Source organism: Ornithorhynchus anatinus, chromosome 20 (assembly GCF_004115215.2).
Source record: "Ornithorhynchus anatinus isolate Pmale09 chromosome 20, mOrnAna1.pri.v4, whole genome shotgun sequence".
Classification (NCBI taxonomy): domain Eukaryota; kingdom Metazoa; phylum Chordata; class Mammalia; order Monotremata; family Ornithorhynchidae; genus Ornithorhynchus; species Ornithorhynchus anatinus.
In genome coordinates, this window is record NC_041747.1 from 5,035,437 (window position 1) to 5,058,027 (window position 22,591).

The 22,591-nt window shown below is 39.2% G+C and overlaps 1 protein-coding gene across 8 annotated transcripts in view; it reads left to right on the top strand.

The window, feature by feature from the left end:
- NBEA (neurobeachin) overlaps positions 1-22,591 on the top strand; it is a 395,298-nt gene that overhangs the window by 323,592 nt on the left and 49,115 nt on the right. For all 8 annotated transcript variants that reach the window (XM_029048269.2, XM_039914901.1, XM_039914903.1 and 5 more), the window contains 2 exons: positions 3,699-3,811; positions 15,765-15,905. In XM_029048269.2, coding sequence (XP_028904102.1) covers positions 3,699-3,811; positions 15,765-15,905 — 254 coding nt within the window. The remainder of the gene's footprint in view (positions 1-3,698; positions 3,812-15,764; positions 15,906-22,591) is intronic.

Genomic DNA, 22,591 nt, shown 5'->3' on the forward strand with positions numbered 1-22,591 from the left:
ATGTAACCAAATATCCTCTTAGAAAGATGGGCTCTGTCTGCCGTGGCTTCTGAAAAAGGGAAATAATTGTGAGCATATCTTCTCATAAGTGATTCTGTGTACTCGATAAGTTTTTTTTAAGGTTTGTGATTTTTTTTAATATGATCAGCTAATGAATTCAGCATAACTTCTCTCAGCCCCCAACCTTTTCTCCTGTTTAGCATTTTCCACTTTTTTTTATCCTGTGATGTACAAGCCCTCACTGGTTAATTATGTATATATTTAGCTACTGCATGTGTTGGGCCTATTATTGTCATCTAATTAGATGTAACTCGAACTGCTTGCTTCCAGAAAAATCATTAAAAATTCTTTCCTAATGACCTAGAGATGACAAAATGTCTGTAAAGTGTGAAGAAGCAGACAAGCACAGGAACATCGCTCTTAAAGAGTGTTAATCCAGATGCTGCAATCATCTAATTAAACAATATTTTGCTGTCATTAACATTTTCACCAAGGAATTGCAGTTATAATTTCTTTGTCAGCTGTCTCTAGATCATTTTACCTTCAAAACTAAAGTGCCATATAAAAACATTAAATTGGATGGTTTAATTAAAAAGTTTTTTTTTAATGAAGAAACATATCTGGTGTTTCTGAGCTCTCATTTACTGTGCCTCAGTTTTATTGTTCAAGTAGATTAGCGTCATAGGCTTGCAATATTTAATATTCAGCCTTTAGCATTGATCTTTATAAGCCTAGTTGGTGAAAAATCTGCTGGCCTGCTAAAATAGGTATGAAATCTACCAAGTGCAGGCAGGTTTAATGTATTAAATGATCTCTTCTCTTGAACATAATATTGCTATGTCCATATTAAATTGAACAAAAGCCAAACATGTATTGCTTTGGAAAAGAGCAGTCTCTCCCTTTTAAGTTTACTCAGCTACCGGTAGTGGGGAAAAAAACTACTTTTGATCTGAGAGATAATGCTGGTAAATGCTTAAACAGTGATGTCGATTCTTGAAAAATCATAGATGGTAAAACCCATGATATTTGAAGACACTCTTTTCATATTTTAATAATTATATTATGTAATTAACATAAAGCCCATTACTTTCCAATGTCATATTTTAAAAAAACTAACAAATTAATAAAACTCAATGAATATAGTTTTTTATAAAATATATTGGAATTGAAAATTTTACATAGGTTTAATACTTTTTAAACTGAATTATACTTTAATTTGAATTATTTTATATTAGAATTACAAAAAATTAAATAGAACATTAAAGAATGAACTCAGAACTTAAAACCTTAAAATAAGATAAACGGCAATGAAATCAGTTTTCACACAAAACTGGGTCTGTAAAATGCCAAAAGCTGATGGAAAAAGAGCTTTTCTTTTTAAAAATTTTTGGTTATTCTTGGAGCCAGATTTCATCCCTTTTGAAGTAGATTTTTGAGATTACATTAGCAATATTTTCAAAATGTTCAATTATCTATTCTCTTTGGGCTTATGGTGTATGTGTGCATGTGTATATGTAATATATATAGTTTATATGTATGTAGACTGTATACTAATGTATAGACTTAGGTATATTATCTAGTCAAATATATATTCATTTATTATACATTTTCCTTTTAAAGTAATGGAATATATTAATATAAAATTTTCTGTAACCAATGTGTTAGAATTCCAAAATAAAATGTAATACCTCTGTTGTCATTTGTTTTAAAATGACATAGCTGTTTACCAAAATTTCCTGTAGAAATGGGTATTTGTCAAGCAATGAGAGTTTTATATTTCACTACCACTGGCAGATTTTTTATGTAGAACTGCCAATACTATCTAGAAGAAGGAAAGCTGTGTTTCCATACTCTAGTTTTGTTAGCCCAGGAATCTGGCCAGGGTCTAAACAGATAGAGACAGATTGGGATAGGACTAAAAATCAGCCACAGCAGAACTAAATGTTCACCTCAGGGTTCGGGGAGGGTGGGAATTGTATGTGTATGTGTGTGTCTGTTTTCACTGACTCCTTTATAGGCACACACACACACACACACCCATGTTCACACATTCACATCTACATGCAGATATTTTCAAAAACATATAGATAGATGAATGAGTATTGCTTCATCTTTAAACCAAGATAGTCGTATATCATGTTAGAGATGTTTGTACACAGATATGTGGTTTTCATCTGAATCCTCAATGTCATTTTCAGTCAATGACCATGGGAAAGCACTGTATTTTACGTGAGACAAATCAGTTTCTTTAAACTGGGATTCACTACTGTCATTTTTAATGGATCTTATTTGAAGCCATTGTTTCACCTGTCTGCCCCTTGTATGTGGATACCTGAAATTTTGAGTTGACACGTGGAAGCAACATTTGAACATTTTGGAGCTGTTTGTTCTTGTTTTTTTTTTTTTTCCTACTGCTTGCTAGTCTAGAGCTCCTTGTTTTCTTTATTGCAGATATGTGGAGCTCAGGGATTCCAGGGGTCTCCTGGAGCTTGAGTTCTGTTCAAGAACATAAGGGATCCTAGTAATAGCAATATCCATGTGAAAGTCCAGGCATTTCCAGAGCTGTTCCAAATGCAAAACCCCCTGAAGCATGCATCTTGGGATAATGGGTTATTCCTTATTTGCAGGTGCTAACACCCAAGATGGCTGCAGCTTAAAGTTTCCTTCCCTTCCCATCCATCACTCCAGGCTCGGAAGGGCCCCGAGTGAAATCTTGGCCCCGGCCTCTTAACCAAGGTCTTCCACTGTTACTCAATCGGAAGCTACTTCACACAAATGTTTCTTATCCTCATTGAACAGGTCAATTCCATAGCATTCCTTGTTGAGGCTGAAGGGAATGACCAGTTCAAGCTGGACAATTGAACATGACCTCTTTTGGGCTGTGCATGGCTGTTAAGCTCCTCTGCTAGATTGTAAACTCTTTGAGGAACAGCAATCATGTGTTCTAACTCTAGTGTACTTTCGCAATTGTTTTAGAACAATTTTCTCCACACATTGGGCACTCAATAAATTCTATTGATCAGATTTTGGGTGCTTACACTGTGAGTGTAATGGATAATCCATAGCACTATTTATCATCATTATTATTAATAATAGCGAGTGGTATTTAAGTATGTACTGTGTGTTAAGCACCATATAAAGCACTGGGGTAGATACAAATAAGATAATCAGTTTGAACACAGTCCCTGTCCCACAAGGGATTCACAGTTTAAGTAGGAGGGAGAACAGGGTACTTTTATTAGCTAAGAGAACTGTATAGAGATCATTTGATTATTAATAACTATAGCCAGAAGAAAGATGTAGTTTGGTCTTTTTTTCCTTAATTCATTAGCCACAACCTGGAGGATGTGTTTATTTTATTTCCTCTTGGAAAATACTCAAGAATGTTGTGTAGTTCGTTCTTTTATCAGAGGCTAACAGTGTTAAATTGTTCAGGTTCAAATTGCCAGTCTTGAATATTTTGATTCCCATATGTTACACATAACAATTCTTGATGCCAAATTCTGAGGACTAATTGAGATGAGGCAAGTAGGAACAAATAAATGATTACTATAGCCAGAAGGCACATTGCAATACATGAAAAGGAAACTTGTCCTGTTGTGGCAGTCTATACCTGGTTTCTCTCTTGTAAAAGCGGGTAGAGAATTTCATAATTGCTGATGCCTAAAATGATTTATTTCCTGTATTTTTTTCCATAGGCCGAACTTACAATGACCTAAACCAATACCCCGTGTTTCCATGGGTTTTAACAAACTATGAATCAGAGGAGTTGGACCTGACCCTTCCAGGAAACTTCAGGGATCTTTCAAAGGTATCTCAATCAGATTTCTCTATTGATGTGTATTTTAATCACTCAATCAGTGGTGTATAACGAGTGCTTACTGGTGTGTAGAACACTTTTATTAAGCCTTTTTAAAGGGTTATCTAAACAGATAAAATTAATCCCCTTGACTCATCCCCTGTTTTGAAGGTTGCATTACAGGCACTCGGGGTTGTGTAGAAAAAAAATCCACAAACAGTAATAATAATTATGGTATTTGTTAAGTGCTTATTATGTGCCAAGCACTGTGCTAGGGTAGCTAGGGTAGATCAAATTTGGTCAGATCAAACACAGTCTCTTACACTTGGGGCTCACAGTCTAAGTGGGGAGAAAATGTCCTCATTTTACAGATAAGGAAACACAGTGATATACTCAAGGTTACACAGAAGGAAAATGGGGTGACCAGTGATCAGACCCAGGTCTTCTGACTCCAAATCCTGTGATTTATGATCATGATATTTCATCAGACTTTCCAGAGTTGAACAGGGGAGAAGTAGGCTCTGTGTTTGAAAGGAAAAAATGCACCTTTGGATGATGCATAGATCTCAGAGACAAATTGGAGTTTTGAGTTTATCTTAATTCAAAATCTGATTTTCTTTTTTCAAAATGTATGGTGCCTTGGAGCATTTTGAAAGTAATGAAGCAGTAGATGTGCAATGCTACCAATCAAATTAGAGGAAATGTCCTTGGCTTCTAAATAAAAGGTTAATTCTTTAGATTTAATTCACTTGGACTATTTGTTTTAACCTTCAAAGATCTCCAGTCTAGTCTCAGGTATTTTCATTCCCTTGTTCATTTTCTTGGTTTTCTCCACGGATTCAAATTATCATCTCAGTCCTTTAGTTCCTTTCTCCCATCATAATTTTAGCTCAGGTCTGGAAAATTTCTCTCTCTAAGAGCTGTCTTCTTTTAGATGACTCCTTAATAATTGCTGCTAATTCCTTTCTTTTTCTTCTGCATCCGTTACTCCATGCCTGGGTTACCAATTCCATGTCTGTTCCCACTCTTTTATTCTCTTTCTTGCTCCCACTGTCAGTGAAAGAACGAGAGGTTAGAGGAGAGAGAATGCAGCTGCTTTGATTTCAGAACAGCATGGCCAGCTTCACATCTGGGTAAAACAAATTTGACATCAATCAGTGTAGTTTTTGAGTGCTTACTGCATGCAGAGCGCTTGGGAGAGTACAGTGCAACAGAGTTGGAAGACATGTTACCTGTCCACAGTGAGTTTACAGTCTAGACATGGTGCCTCTACCTCACCCTGTTGCTCACCTTCATCCCGATGGGTTTCTGCCTATTAGCAAATTAAAGATCAGTGACGAGAAGATAGTGAAAGAGGGAGAGAGAGAAGAGATAAAATAGAGTCCAAAATCAATACCTTTGAGTGTATTTAGTTAGGCTTTAGTCTGCCTTCTCAAAACCTTTCTGCTTTCTATCTTGTGCAGTTTTCTTCTCTCTCCACATATCACATACAGTCTTCTAATTGCACATACTCTGGTTTGGAGAGCTTACGTACGTTGAGGTTGAGGAAATGGATATAGGAAAATGTCATTTTTTAAATGTTAATAGGAAACCTGAAAGTTGATTATATTGCATTTATAAATTGAGAGCTCTTTATTTGCTAAGAATTTGAGCATGTATACTGAGGATAAAAATATTTTATTTTTTGTTCCATGATTTAGCAATTCTTTCTTATCAGTCTAACATGATAGAAAAATGTTATATTAAAAAGGTTCTTGATGTATTAATAGAGTAGTCTTGCTTTCTACCCACGCTCCACTGCATTTCTTCATAAGGATTTTTACAAATGGGCCAAAGGCTGTCCTCAGAAAAATCATTAAGAAATAGGATTATGATCTGCAGATTTATCCCATTATATCACAGTCCTAATGTGAAAAGTGGCATTTGTCACACAATAATGATTTTGGCAAAAAAATTGCACTGCATTATTAGGCTATTAGAGATAGTATAGTGCTTTGTACACAGTAAGCACTCAAATACCATTAATGATGTTGATGCCTAGAATAAGTATATATGAGACTTTATTATACTAGTGAATCCTGAAACCGAAGTTTTAGTGGAGGTAATTTTGCCAAAGGATAGGACAACTTTGTAAATTTCCAGAAGGACCCCAATGTGAAATGAGTTTATTTTAGTTAATTGGGAGACTCTAGTGGTCCTTGGCAAATAAAAGCAAGCTCAGATGTGAAGCAGTGCAAAATGATGAAGGTAAGCTATTTTAAATTTTATTTTGAGATTATTGTAATTTGGGGGTTTAGAACGTTTTGAATTCTGCTTTGAGAAAAAAGGAACAAGAGATCAATCCATCAATCGATGGTATTTATTGAGCACTTACTGTGTGAAGAGCACTGTACTAAGATCTTGAAAGAATACTGTACAACAGAGTTGGTCGACACATTCTACTACACACACATACATACATATTGTCTCTCTTCCTGTCTCTCTCTCTCCTCTCTCTGTGTTCCCTCCACCCCACCCCCTCCACCCCCACCCCTTGCTTTTGAAACCTGGAGTGCAGGCTAGGAATTTTGATCATCGCAGCAGGTGCTGGGAGTGGTTGTTCCAGCTCTGCCAAGTGTAGCTGTCTACAGAGAATCACCCGAACACCATCTGTCTGCTTGGGCTTCTGTCCGAGAATCAGCCTTATAGTCCCCCATAACTGTAAATTGGAATTTGCCACCTACACTAATACAGAAAATCAGGAAATACTCTTTGTAAAGAATTGCAGTATTACATTGTAATTCCATAGTTACTATCTGTTCAGGTCTCTTGATTTTTTTCATAGTACTGAATAATTGTAGGGACATGTTGCATGTTGCTCCTCAGACATTTTAAGTACTGAAATTAAATTCAGATATTTAGGATAGTCACCCTTTCCTAGCCTAAAATACTTTTAAATTTATCCCTTTTATAGCATGTAATTGGAAATTAGGAAATGAAGGCATTAGGACAGTCAGGGACATTCATCCATAAGAAATATTTCAGACTTCATTTGCTTAGCTAGCCTACTTAGGACTTTTATTAATTTTGTGTACAAGGTTAAAGTTTCTGTTTATCGGGCAACACTAGGGAAAGTGAATGAAACATGCTTTCACAGTCTGATCTTTTCTGCCCCAACTGTTACTACCACCATAACACTCTATGCCACTATTTCTTTAAGATTTTTTTAACATACAGATTTTTTGTGCTTGATTTGTAAATTACAGTAATTAAGAGAATTGGACAAGTGGTGTTGTCCCTGCTCATTAAAGAGTAAATGGGAGTTTTTAATTTACTTTCCGTTAGTCAGCCTGCTAAATCAAATAGCTTCATCATCAGGCAGAGTAGACTAATATTGACATGTGTTTGAAACATGGCACACACCCATCCTTTGAGGGGAAAAAAATTATATTTTGTTAGCACAGGAGGTATTTGAGTGACAGATGATGATAAGCATAACCACTATCCCAAATTACTCTGCCACTTTAAAAAAAAAGGAAGTGATAATGCCTGGGGCCTTCTAAATGTAATAATGCAAATAAAGGCACCCAAGTGTGAATACTTCTCAGCACGCCCTTCTTGATCCTGCCAAATGTCTATATACTGGATAAGATGGTGTTTACGGGGTTGAAATACACCCTCTCCAACCAGAGCACTGCTGCATAAATTTGTCCAATTTATTTTCATTTCCAAATCATCTCATTTCCTTGTCTTTAAGACAAATTAACATCAGTAGGAGAAAGAGCCCTACTTGACCATAGAATAAACAACGAAGCTATCTACTGTTTCCATAAAAAACAGAATAATGAAACTAACTGCTCTATGCCAGAAAACCACTGCGATGTTTAAAATTATAATGTGGTATTTAAGCGGCTCAGTCTACTACATGGCTAGCACTGTATCAATTGTTGGGGTAAAGGCAAGGTAATCAGGTTGGACATAGTCCCTGTCCCACATTGTGGTGGGGAGGGAAAACAGGCATTTAATCCCCATTTTACAGATGAGTAAACTGGGGCACAGAGAATTTAAATGATATGCCCACGGTCACATCGCAGGAAAAGGGTGGAGCTGGCATTAGAACCCAGGGCCCCCGATTCCCAGGCCTTTATTCTTTCCACTAGTCCATTCTGCATCTCAAAAACACTGTAGACTACTATAGGCTATGAAACAGGTACAGTATCTTAATCATATGACAGTGACAGTTTCATACAGAATGGGAGACGAACTTTGATATCCAGAGAGCAAAAATATCTGTTGAGATTAAAAATCTTCCCATTAAATATCTTACTCTGGAGTAATAAGGAAGCCAGGCTCTGTGAAGAGCAGGTCATGTTAAACCCAATTTAACTGCAGGTCAGAAAGAGCTGCAGTATTTCTAGGACACAATGCTGGTTGGCAGTTCTTTTCCACTCATGAGGCAATTCAAGAACAGAATGGACTTTTTAGAAAGGACAAGGAGAGGTAGCTATGAAGCAGCACAAAGGTTATGAGATAAATGCCCCAACAAATATCCTGCTTCTTGGAAGAAAATTATACCATTTTTTCCCATACTTAAAGACAAGAACTCACTGAATGCCAAATTCACCTTTGAATTCAATATTCATTCAATTGTATTTATTGAGCACTGATTGCAAAGCGCTGTACTGAGTGCTTGGAAAGTACAATTCAGCAACAGAGACAGTATGTGTGAGTGAAAAGGCCACATGGAACCCACAGTCCCAGCCACATTGTCTGCACACAAAAAACTGTCGTCTTTGTTTCTCCCTACCTTGCCTTGAGGCAGCTAAGTGCCAGGGCTCAAGAAGTCAGTCATCATCGCAGTTAGTGGGTAGTCTACTACATTGTGCCAACCACATTCCAAAGAAAAGGTACAATAGAAAGCAGCCAAACCCAATCCCTGCTGTGAAGTTACTTATAATCTAAAAGTGGGGAGAAACAGTACCCAGTGCAAAAATCTAACTTCTCAAAAACCTCCCAAGCCCATAACAAGAAAGAATTAAAAGGATATTAATTTCAAAAGCAGTTCAAGTGCTTAGTACAGTGCTCTGCACACAGTAAGGGCACAATAAATAGGATTGAATGAATTCAAACAGCCAGCAACCTTGCTTGGACAAAAGGCCAAAAGAGGCTCTGAGAGAGGGTGATTTTCACCAGCATTTTAAGTGGCTTCAGGGACTCCTCCTCAAGATGCCCAGCTGGGAGACAATCAGTCTCCACGTGGAAATGGGTGGGGCTCCGCAGCAGACTTGATCTCCCACAATCGGGGGGCTCCAGTTTAAGGGGGTACTGGCCAGTTTTCTCACCCTCCCCGAAGATGTATAAGAAAGTTTATGAAAAGCAGAAGGAAAAGTAAGTCAAATTTCCGATTAGTGATGTTTTTAAACTCCGGGCCTGTACTCAGCATTGCCCGTGGGAGGGAGTGTGGAAACACACCTACTGCCCCTGGGGCTCCCCATCCAAACGGTGTGAAACCTACTTGTAATTGTTTCTCCCAATTGAGAAGAACCCTTCACCTGGAAGGAAGTTTCTGGGGGTTATGCTATTGATCCATGTCCACTTGTTTTGTTGTCTGTTCCCCCCTCCTTCTAGACTGTGAGCCCGTTGAGTAGGGATTGTCTCTGTTGATGAATTGTACTTTCCAAGCGCTTAGTACAGTGCTCTGCACACAGAAGGTGCTCAAAAAATACGATTGAATGAATGAACCTGGGTTCTAATTTTGACGGGGGGGATCTCGGGCAAGTCACTCCATTTCTCTGTGCCTGTTACCTCATTTGTAAAATGGGGACTAAGACTGTGAGCCCCACGTGGGATATGGACTGCGTCCAACCTGATTAACCCCAGTGCTCAGTACAGTGCCTGGCATATAGTAAGTGCTTAACAAAGACCAGAAAAAAAAAATCAAAAGATTAACAGATTTCCTGCCTGTTTATTGCTTTCTCTGTGCTCTGCTCGGCTGGGGCACTCCAGCTATTGATCCTGGCACTGTAGCCTATTTCTTGGAAGTTTACTGTACTTCCTCCTGCATGCAGCCCCCCTCCCTCCAACTTCCCCAAACCCCCTGGAGAACAACTGGAAGCAGTAGAGCAATAGCCAGGGAACCTTGCTATTTGAGAGGCAGCTGGAGAGGGAGAGCGTCTTTCTCCTGTTTGCTATCCTGCTCCCGCTGGACTTGCCAAACTATGCCGTACTTCACCTTGGCTTCTCCCATCTCCCTGACCCATTGCAAGACATTATGAGGAACCAACAAAAACATTCCACTTGGTGGAACGAGGTGGGGGGGTCAAATTTGGGCCTGCTCCTTGGGATGTAGATGAAATAACACATTAGAAAAGGGGCAGGAATAGAGGAAGGGCGGGGGGAGAAGAATGCTGACTATGACATGAAGAAAAGATAGTCTACTAGTTCAGGACATGTTGTTTTTGAAGCTTCCTTTTTAGAGAGATGTTTTTTTAAGCTTCAGTGTAATCTCTCTATCTGGCTTACCTCACTAACTTGATCAGCAATTCCCAGGTTGAATTGGTGGGTCAGGCAGTAAAACAGACTTGTAGTAAAACAGCAGTGAGCATTAACTTTAACAAAGCTTTTTATATTCACCCATGACATACCTCTTTTCGGCTTCATTCGTTTGAACAGTGTTGTTGAAAACAGATTGCTGAGATGCCTGTTCTTTACATAGCTACTGAAATTTTTGCTTTTGCTGATCACCACCAAATGCACCATAAGAGTTATGGTTTGTCTGAAATGACACTTGATGTTTTACTCTTTAAAAAAAGCTTCAGTCTTTTTACATATCAAGCATAAAACTTTTCTCATCTGTTTTGGACAGCAAAGTAGAAATTGCTCCACTTGAAATTTCCTTTCCTCATCAAGAACACAACACTTGTTCTTTGAAGTTTTCATGTTGTATGCGCAATTAAAAGTCAGGGTGAAGAGAAGTGGTAACAGCTGAGAGATGGCTGTGATTGTGTACCTAAAACAAAATATGGATTCTATATATGCTTGTCATGTAATTTTTTGTGTACGGTTCTTCAAGCTTAAAACCTAAAAAAAAACCAAAACACATCACTCACAGTACCTTGCATTTTCAGTCTTGACCGTCTTAGCCATGACTCATTCTCAAAGACCTTTAATGTGTTTTAAAGCTATAGTAGCTTCATGTACCAATTATAAGAAATAAAACTGAAAATGGAGGATAACATTGAAAAGTTACTTTTGGAGGTACCACAGGATGGGCTTCTAACAAAATGCAGTTTGGGGGGGGGGGGGAGAGGATTTTAGGACTTAGGGGACACTGATTTGGAGCATTTGTACAAGTAATTTTCAGGGTTAATTACAACCTGAAGAAGGGAGAAGGGACCCATATACGAAAGAATTTAAAAATAGTAGAGATTGCCTACCTACTCATTTTCTGTATTAGAAGTGGTCTTGTGCTTCTATCGGTTCAAGTCTTTATATTTGACTTTGGCATTTTAAATCACGTGGAAATTATATATCTTCTGATGAGGATAACTTGTCTATTAGCATTGTAGGTTCAGGAAAGGGAGAATTGAGAAATCCCATTTTAAAATGGAGAACTTTGCTTAACCTATAATGAAACATCTCTTTAGAGGCTGCCACCTTCATACAGCAGTGCATTTTTTAAATTCGTAAAACCCAGAAATGCAAGGGGAAAAGGTGAAATGGGAAGTATTTTGTAGAAGTATTGGAAGATTGGAATGCCTAGTTGTGGTTTTGAGAGCCGTGATGAACCCTACAATGGGCAACCACTATGACACAACAAAGAGCTACTTTACTTGCTTACAGTTTCTAGGAATTGTTGATTCTGCTTACATCTTAACAAGGTTTTTTTAAAATTTTTCTATGGTATTTAAGTGCTTACTATGTGGCAGGAAATTTACTTCACGCTGGGGTAGATACAAGTTAATCAAGTTGGACACAGTCCATGTCTCACATGGGGTCACAGTCTTATTCCCAATTTTGTGGATGAGGTAACTGAGGCACAGAGTTCAGTGACTTGCCCAAGGTCTCACAGCAAATAAGTGGCAGAATCAGGAATAAAACCCAGGTCATCTGACTTCCAGGCCCGTGCTATTCCCACTAGGCCACGCTGCAATTCTGGTGTTGGGAGCTTGCCTTCAGTAGTGTCATCTTTAAAGTGAAGGACAGCTAGGTGTCCTTATAGCCACCTCCTGTAGTACCCCCCAACCCCCTCCAGCTCCACAGCACTTATGAATATCTGTAATTTTATTTATTTGTATTGATGTTTGTCTCCCCCCCCCCCCCAAAACTGTGAGCTCGTGTGAACAGGGAGTGTCACTCTTTATTGTTGTATTGTACTTTCCCAAGTGCTCAGTAGAGTGCTCTGCACCCAGTAAGTGCTTAATAAATATGATTGAAAGAATGAATGAATATTCTCTGATCTTGGCTGTCCTCTCCTGGTTTTCAATCTCCACCATCTCCTTTGGTGGTCCTCCATGTCAGGGCTTCCTCTCCTTTCCTCCCCTTCTGCTTTATTTTAGTTTTAACTTCAATTTAACCAACTCTAATTTGAAACCCATCTTCTGGAGTCCCGTCTTGAAAGTCCTATACTCTGCCAGACATTTCCATCTTAAAGTCTTGTCACTCACCTCAAATGCAACATAGCCCAGGTAAATTATTGGTCCTATATCAATCATCAGTGATATCTACTGAGTGCTTATGGTGCACAGCACTGTATTAAGTGCTTCAGTACCACAGAGTTGGTAGACATATTTCCTGCCCACAAGGATCTTCAGACAAGATGGGGAGACCTCCTTTAAAATAAACTATGATTATGTACATAAGTGCTCTGGGGCTGAGGGTGGGGTCAATACTCAGGGCTTAAGGGGTACATCAAGACCTATGTCCTTCTACCAAACTCAGTTTTACTAAGTGTATATTTTCGTGGCTTAATTCATCTGGAATTTCCACTTTGTGGTAAGCTCATCTGTAATAGGATTGATGCCTTCGTAAATTCTGCTTAGGCCTAAAATGTCCACTCTAGTCGGTGACCAATAAATGTCAACCAGTAATGATCATTTTAAAATATGTGGTTCTCCTGCGTTTCACCCCTGATGACTACTTTGGAAAATCCAAATGTGTAATGTGATCATTTTTAAAAAGGGATGGTATTCCAAAGTAAGCTAGATTCTGATTTAAAAAAAAACTTTGATAATAGTGAGATGTACTGGGAAAACAGAAAGCAATGCTTGTTTCATTAAACCCTTTGAAAAATCACCTATTTAAGCAAAAGATCATTTCAACTACCATTCTGGGTATTTATGGACAGAAAGGAGTAATATACACCTAATATCAGTTGTTTAATTAGAGTGACACTTTTTCAAGCAGAGACACCTCAAAGCACAGTCATGTCTGTATCAGTGGGTTGCGCAGCTCTTGAAAATGTCATTGTCAGCTATTTGAGAAAATGGAGGCATCAAGACTTGCTTCGTCTACTGTATATGTGGCAAAAACAAAGAAGCTTCTTTAACTCTAGAGATATTTGTGAAATATTTGCTTAAAGACCTAGTAGGTATGCAGTTATGAGATCATCCTCCTTCTTGCAATGAAACCTTTATTAACACTTCTGTCATTTGCCAGATCCAGAACGAACACTATAGTGCACTCTTTTTTTAAAAAAATCACAACCACTATTTCCTCTCCCATTGGATTCTGATTACAGAAGTGTATATGACCCCGCTGTGTCCTCCCCAAAGTAAAGTGTTTGAACTGCCTTTGACTCTCCCAGGAATTTGAATGTAAAATTTTGCCAGCTTGCATCAGATGCATTTTATAAAATGCAATTTGTTATAAACTAATCAATCAAGATATATTAGATATTAAGGTGTAAAATGGCATGTCTTTATTCATTAAAATATTCAGATGATAATAATCCATAGATATTTTCAACTCTGATAGAAGCATGGTACTGTTCAGATTCAAGTGATTAGAATGACTTATGAAATTAGAGCAAAATAAAAATGTAAATGCTGATTTTTGTCTATTTTCCAGTAGTGGAGAAGGGGGCTGGAAAAGATTAGGGTATGGGTCATAATGCTCTTTCAAGAATGTTTTGTGAGGTCTAGCAGAGCAAAGTACATCAGATAAGGTTGATCCTTAGAGATTACTCAGACATTTTACACATGTGAGAATTCCTTTGCTATACTCCTGACATAGAAAAGTATTAAACTCTCCAAATGTGTAGAAAAACTGCAGTCCTGATAACAGTGACTTAAAACTTAATCACCTCCAAACATAGGGCTCTGAAGCCCTGACTGCTGACTCCAGCACTAGAATGAGGAAACCTGAAACTTCAACCTAATTCCCAACCATTAACTTACTTTAAACTATCAGTTCCTTTCTTAGGAAAATGAAAGTCTGCAATATTAAAGCTAAATTTCTGTGACTTGATTTCAGTGATGTGTTGATGGGAGTGATTGCATTAGCTTTTCTTGATTTATTTTAACTTTATTTTATATACCGCCCAACAAAATTAGTACAGAATGATGGTTGAATCACATAATAATTATTAGTCAACCAACAGTGTGGGTGAATTTTATTCATCCTGTGAGGAATTTGGAGACAAAAACTTTGAGTCCTGAAATCTTAATGCATGTAAATACCAAAAAAGGCTATATTTGTGGGTTTTTTTTAAAAATAAAATGGCATGTTATCTTTTCAAATCATATATGTCATTTAGGAAAATCTAAGGAAAAACCCTCAATAATTTGGTTTTCTCAGTTTACCAAGGCTTGCAAACAAGGGTTGTTATGGAAATTCTGAAAGATCTTGCATGGTCCTAGAGAATAAATTAATCTTTTGGGATCCAAAGGGTAAACTCAAGAGGCATTTATTCATTAGCTAATCGTTCTCCCTTTTGTGGGGTTGGGTTTTGGGTTTTTTTAGGTCCTTTTGGGGCACACTCATTTTTGTGTTCCTTTAAGTGTTAAAATTAAGCCTTGGGGAAAATGTTGATATACTTTATATTTAATAATTTAATAATTCATTGAACACTACTCCTATTGCTATATCAGTTTACTCTTTAAAGTACACATCTCAATTGTGCAAATGTAGAACGCAATAGTGTGAGTGCCAGGTATCTTAGAAACTCTTTCGTTATGTGCCATCTATTATTGTAATCGGGCATTTTAGTTACTGAATTACAATTCCTTACATGAAATTAGAAGAGGTGTAGACAAGAAGTTGTCTATGCCCCAGTCTGCATGAAGGGTTGTAGCAATTATGCAAATAATTAAGGAAAGAAAACCACTGCTTTTGTCCGGGTTATCAAGTGCTTCAAATGTACATGTACATTACAGTGGGGATCATCATAATCGATGAATATTTATTGAGAAAGCGCAAGGAAGCCCTCCCTTGCCTAGGTGACATTTTTTTCTTGCTTGAGTTGTCTGGGTAATTACCTCGGCCCTGTAGTTCCCTTCGGATCCGGACATAGAGCAATCCTCTGATAGGTGTAGTACATCGACCTCCTAGAGAATGAAGACACCAGCAGTGTGGTTCGTGACAACATTTAAGCAGCCCTAACAGAGCAAGAAACCCTATCTGATGACTCTACTGGTATAATCAGCAAAGGGAGTGGGGATTACTGCCAAGCAGCCGTTGGGTCTATGGGCACTGCTGGCTGTCCAGCTAAGATGAGAATGACTCTGAGATCAAATATCTAGAAGCAGCAAAGCCAAGGAATTTGCCTTGCAATTCCTCTTAACCCTGATGATAGGGATACTGATTGAAGCCTCTCTTTTGGCATTCAAAAATAAATTTTAACTCCATTTTAGGATTTAAATACATGATCTACATTGGGTAGATGAAGTTCACAGGTGGTATTTTTAAGTAAGGATGGTATAATTCTAGATGCAGTGAACTTTTGACCTGTTAATATTCAATCCAGTTCTTCTTTGTCTCTTTGTAGCCCATTGGTGCTTTGAACCCAAAGAGAGCTGTTTTCTATGCAGAGCGTTATGAGACCTGGGAAGATGATCAAAGTCCACCATACCATTACAACACGCATTATTCAACATCTACGTGTACGCTGTCCTGGCTCGTTCGCATTGTAAGTAGTTTGATTGCAACTGTGAATTCCACTTGGAAAATGTTGACCGTGAAATATTCTCTAATGAATTCAGTCGTACTTATCGAGCGCTTACTGTGTGCAGAGCATTGTACTAAGCGCTTGGAATGTACAGTTCGGCAACAGATAGAGACAATCCCTGCCCAACAACAGGCTCACAGTCACACAGGAGATCCTAAAGAAAAAAAAGTCAGGGACTTCCTAGTTCTAATGTTGGCTTGGACAGGGTTCTGTCTCTGGCGTCAGGCACATGACCATTCACATCCTCACTGCATTGCCTGATTGTGTGGAGTTCATCCTGAGGGACATCAGAAAATCGTCACTTTCCCTGTCTAACCCTAGGACAGACCTGCTGGAGCATAACTGTTGATAATGCTGGTAATGGTATTTGTTAAACACTTACTATGTGCTAAGTGTTGGAATAAATACTAGATAGGTTGGACACAGTCCCTGTTCTACATGGGGCTCACAGTCTCTAGAGTGTGCCTTCCCCCTCCATTTTCACCATCCCCTTTCACACACAAAGGTGCTGGTCAGTTCTTAATGCTTCCTCTCATTCCCACTTGGAGCTCAAGAGAATAGGTAGGTCATTTTAACCTGCCCACATCACTGAGTAGAATGTTTGAAAATGTTGTGAAGATGAGTGAAGGCTACAGAGTCTTACTTGGAATTTTTTGCAAGTGTTAGGTGTGCAGTGTCACCTCATTTATTTTGAAAACATCACCTGATTACATTTCTGCAACTTGTCCAGCAAGCTCTTCTCTTTTCTCTCAAGAGTAAAGGGAAAAGCAACCAAGCAGGACAAGAGTTCGGTCTCCCAAGCCTTGGTCAAAGTCATTACAGGCAATGAATGTAATTTCCCCAGAACTTAGCACAGTGCAAGCTTTACACATACTAAGCCCTTAACACATATCACTATTATTATTATTTCCTCAGGCCAATCCTTTGGGCCCCAGTTTTCTGGCCCCCCTCAGATTCCTGCTCACCTCTCCCCATCTCCTTCTGACTTAGACTTTTAAATGGAAGCTCTTGGAGACAGGGCATTTAATCACTTCTGGAGTGGGAAATCAGGTCCACTCAGTTCTGCCAGAAGTCAAGTTTAAGTCTGACTGTGCCCCCCCACCCCCCAGCCTAATGGCCTGAAAACATCTCAAAGGCAGAGATCACATCTTTGACTTGGACTCTCTGTCCTATTTGCTGTCCTCCACTTGGCTCCCAGATCATGCTATTCTCTCCCCCTCAAGGAAACCTTGTAACCATCCCTATTCTCTATGCTCCAGCCTCCAACCCACTGCCCACACATTTCCTCCCTGTCTAGAATGGCTTCCTCCCATTACTTCACCAACCTACATGACTCCCTTCCTTCTAAGCTCTATTAAAATGTTAACCATCTCCTGGAGGCATCCCAAGTTAATCCTCCTTATCTTCTAGATCATAGTATCGCATTAACCACCTTATCATTGTTGCATTAGCTATTAGTTTATGTATTCATTTGTGTCTATGATTTCTATTTTCTCTCCCTTTAAACTGTGGTACATTTGTTGATTTATATCTACTGCCTCTACCTATTAAATTGTGAGCTCCTGGAGGCTAGGGGGTCTCATCTTTTTTTTTCCTACTATCTTTGAACTTCTTGTACAGTGTTCCTTATATGGCGCACCCTCAAATACTGCTCATACAGAGGAGGGAATTTACAAAAATTCTACCTTGGCTGCTTAGAAGGCCCTCCAAAATCTGCAAAACCTGTTTTTGTGTTCTAGACATTAAAGTTGTTTGAGACTATGCTTATTTTGATTCAGGACTAATAGGCTAGGAAAGAGGAAGGTGAAGGTATGAGGGAATTTTAAAAATCTAAATTGGGTTGGGAAGGGCAGGGGGAGAGGAATCAAACCCATCATATGAAGAGCTTCAAGGCCACTCTCACCCAGTGACAAAGATTTTCCCCCACAGCCTCAAAGAATAAAGGATTAGTTGAAAGAACATATTTAGAAGGGCATATTTGGAAGATGCAGACATTTAAGTGAGCTCACAATACATTTATAAAGTGAGTCTATTCAGAGGCTAAAATAGAATGATTGCCTCATAACCTCAGCAAAACTATTCATAATTTAGAAAAATGCTAGTAAATTTCTACTAGAAAACAAGTATCCCTTTTAATTAATAAACTTGTGGGCTAAATGCAAATAAAATGTTCAGTCACGGAATTCAGGAAGCAACATCAAATAATTTATGATGGCTTTTATGTGCTTTGTGGTAAAATGAAATATTTAACCAAATGTTCTGGCTCTGAAAGACTCCCTGACAATTTCCTAATTTTCTGCTGTTCCTTTAAGTCACTATTGATTTGCAAAGTCTCACAAATTTGAAGTAATAACGCTCCATTTCAGAAGCTGCGATTGTAGCACATGGAAATCAAGTCTTCTGCATTGACTGATTGAGCTGGGGGAGAAGGGCTAGGGTTGGGAAAGAGAAAGGAAGGAGAAATAGAAGACTAAGAGACAATCAAATAAAGGGAGAGAGAAAAGAAAAAAAGGAGAGAGGAGAAACATGGGATAATGATTTGGGGAAGAATGGGGAAAATGGAGTGATGGAAAGCGACAGTTCAGGCAGGAAAGTCAAAAAATCTGTGACTGTGTCCCAGGTTTCAGGCAGTTTTATATATTATTGAGTAATGACATGATTAGAGGCCCTGGGGCCCTTTAACTTGGGGATTTAAATGCATTCTCACCTCTGAGAGGAAAAGTAGCAGCAATCTTGACAGCAGCTCTGCCTGCTAAAGAAAGGAAGGGGAAAGCTTGTGCCCAATATTCCTTCTTGCAATTGGAGAGCTCCCGGATCAGCTAACTCTTTTGATGGCTTGTGGCTATTCTTTCCTTTCAAAGAAAAACCAAAAACAAAAAATAAAAAGAAATTGGAATAGCAACTCAATCCTTTTTACATCTACCAGTCAATCCCAGACTGAATTCATTACCTTGTATGGAGAAAGAGCTTGCTAATGAATCTGATTCATTTGAACAACTCCACCAGCCTTCTGAACACATTTGAGTAAATTTCATTACCCCTATATGATAGACATTGTGAGGAACATTGAAATAATGAGAAAAAAATTCTGTTCCTAGTTTTGTGCCCCAGCATGTTACCTTGATTTATGTTTAAGCTGCAAGTTCTCTCATTACCCATGGAGAGGTGCCAATGTTCATTACAATCTGCCACTGCATGTGTAGATTCACATTTCGTAAATAAGTAATGGATTTGTGTTATGAGAAACATATACCCCAAAGTAAATGTGAGCCACTATCATGCATTCTGAGTCTGCCCATGATTTATGATGATAGGTGTGGTGATGATAGGAAGCATCATAATTTATGGTGATAGGTAGCAGAGATAGGTCACATATTAAAATCTCATATTTTTAAAAAAATCCTTTCTTTAGCAGTTTGGCAGTTTTGGGTTAAAGCGTACCTGCAATTTGATTAACCGAATGTTTTGATTGTTTGTAGTCATGCTAGACTCAATTCCCCTACACCCATGAGACTTCAGTCTCCTTAAGGGCAGGAACCAGGTCTCTTCCATTGTATTCTCCCAACCATTTAGTGCAGAGTGCTGCAGCTCTCAGATGATCAGCAAATACAGTTGAAGATGGTTATGACAGCGCCTTGCTTTGGCCCGGGGTGCACAGTTGGCTTTAAAAGAAATTCTCACAGAAGAAAAAGTTGAGCCAAAGAGGTAGGAATACCACAGTTCCCAAAATGGATTTGGATGAAATCAGGCACCTGCTTTCCAAAGTTGTGTAACGATGAAAAAAGAATGCATCAAAATGAATGAGGTTGGACTACCTTTTGGGATCAGGCCAAGCCTGTTTTCTAGACCCTGGGCCATAGGCAGGGCTTCAGGATAGCCAAATTAGCACTCTAAAAATGAAATCGACCCGAAAACCTGAAGGTTACTAACAGGCTTAGCTTTCTCTCACATCCCAAAATCAAAATAAACTGCCCTACGCTGGTTCAAGGGCAGAGTTACACTACAAGGTATCTGTCCAGCAGCTCCAACCGAGCCTGTCACCTTAAAGAAAAGTCATCTTTTGACAAACAGACAAACGTAAAAGTCATGAACTTGGGCCAGAGTGGCAGTGAGCTCTGGAGCTTCATGTCAGTAAGTTGTATTTGTTGAGCTCTTACTAGGTGCAGAGCACTGTACTAAGCACTTGGGAGAGTACACTGTAGCAATATGAGACACATTTCCTGCCCACAACGAGCTTACAGTCTAGAGGTGGCTTCGTAGGCTCAGTAGACCGACTGCACCAGGGCTGGGATACCTTTCTGAAGCGTCCATCCCTGCCATTACCATTTAGTGAAGCAGCATGGCCTAGTGGAAAGAGTATGAGCTTGGGAGTTAGAGGACCTGTTTCTAGGGAGAAGTAGCATGGTGCAGTGGATAGAGCATGGGCCTGGGAGTCAGATGGTCATGAGTTCTAATGCTGGATCCGCCACTTGTCTGCTGTATGATGTTGGGCAAGTCACTTTACTTCTCTGGGCCTCAGTTCCTTCATCTGTAAAATGGGGATTAAGACTGTAAAACCCATGTGGGACAGGGACTGTGTCCAACCTGATTTACTTGTGCCCACCCCACCACTTAGTACAGTGCCTGGCACATCGTAAATACCTAATTAATACCACTGTTATTATTATTATTATTAATCCCTGGTCTGCCACTTGTCTGCTGTATGACCTTGGGCAAGTGACTTAACTTCTCTGTGCTTCGGTTACCTCATCTCTAAAATGGGGATTAAGACTGTGAGCCCTTTGTGGGACCCAGACTGTGTCCAGCTCGATTATCTTATATTTACCCCAGTGCTCAGTACAGTGCCTAGCACATAGTAAGTGCTTAACAGATACTATTATTTTCCTCACCTGAGTGCAGTGGGGCACCAGAGCTATCTTAAAGAGGAAGTGCTGGCTTGTGCTTGTTATCTCCCCAACAGGCACCCGGGCTTCTCCACAGAGGTCATCTTCCTACCCCAAGGGGCATCCTCGGGGTGGGTTGTGCTCCATGTAATGTGTGCTTGCCTGTGTTGCAGTGCCCCATGAATGGATGCAGTGTATTCAGGGTGAGGCGAAGTTCCCCCTCCCTCTTATATACACCTTCAGAACAGAGGCCACCAACCCAGCTGGCAACAAGCTCTGCTGCCACTCAAGCCTTATTGTCCATTGTCTGGTGGCCAGTTTGTCAGAACGGGCCAAAATGGGCCAGGTCTGCCTGGAAAATATCCGACTCCCCAGTGGGAAAGTCCCAGCACAGAAGGTGGTGCCATTTCAGGTGACTGCAAACGGGGGAACGAAACGTATGTATTGGGTTAAGGCGAATGCCATGCAGAAATGACATTAAAATGCCATCCGGGTCTGAGCTGAGTCTGAGGGAGCTAGGAAATCCCGTTAAGGATTAAAACTCTGATATGCAGACACAAGGGAGCATAGTGGGAGAGCACATAATGAGACATTCTGTAGTGCTTAAATATTAAAGGTTTAATCCATGACTTTGAGTTTCTTTGCCTTTGTGTATTTGTCTTAGACACTTTATTATTTTAAACCATGGAATCTTGGATTTTTTTTACATAATCTATTGTAATTACATAGCTCTCATCTAGCTCTTAATTTTTAGTTGCCTCTGATTTCAAACGACCTCTATCCTCTAAGGTAGTCTAGACCTGCCTTCAAATTAAACGTCTTCCTTTTAAAGTACATTTTTGGGAATTAGGTGATGGGGTGACAGGGCAGTTAAATCAGGGCAGACACAAGGCAAGTCAGATCAAAGATTTTTTCAAAGTGCAATATGGTTAGTAAGGCAAAATCTTTTTAACATTTGCTGATATGAAAACTACTATTTAATTTTCAAGCATATGTCCAATAGGTCCTTTCCATTGTCTAAAATATATAATTTCAAGGAGATTGTTACATGATAATACAAGTAAGGCAGCCACTCCCTTAAGAACAGTAGGTGAGGAGAAGTCTCAGTGGGGGTTAACTCTGAAAGTGAGCAACCCTGGGTCCCAACTTTAAATTCTGAGCTTGGAAGGGGCGGGCAAACTTGAGGCAGAGTCTTGAGGGTACAGAGTGTTGGAAGTAGACAAAGAATGGGGGAGAGAGGAAGAATAGTGTTTTAGAACGCAAGGATTGATAGACTTTTATTTTTGAGAGGGTAGAAAATGATTCGCTTTTTTTGGTAAAATAAGTTATAGCATCCCTAGAAGTATTCCAAGTGCTAGAGACCCTTCGTTATTGCTGTCGCACTAGTGTTTCATCAACCTTTCCGTCTGCATATCGCCTTACATTTAGACCCTGCTATGTAATTGCTCTGATTTTAGGCAATTTTAAACTGAAGGGAAAACAACTCACTACCTCTCAAGCATTACTGTTAGGAATAAGAATCCTGTTGCTTAATGGCTTGCACAGTGTTTAACCTAATGATGCAGGGAATTGTGATTACTTAACTCCCAAACGCAAGGAGTTTATGAAGTAGAAAATGCATTAAATTTCACGTCACTGTGAGTTTGTTCATGAGGCTCAAAGATTTGAATTAAGATTCTGTTGTAGTCTCTCTTTTATGATCTACAAGGTACTTCTATTATAAGGTAATTTAGGGTAAATGTTAAGATCAGGATATGTAGTCAT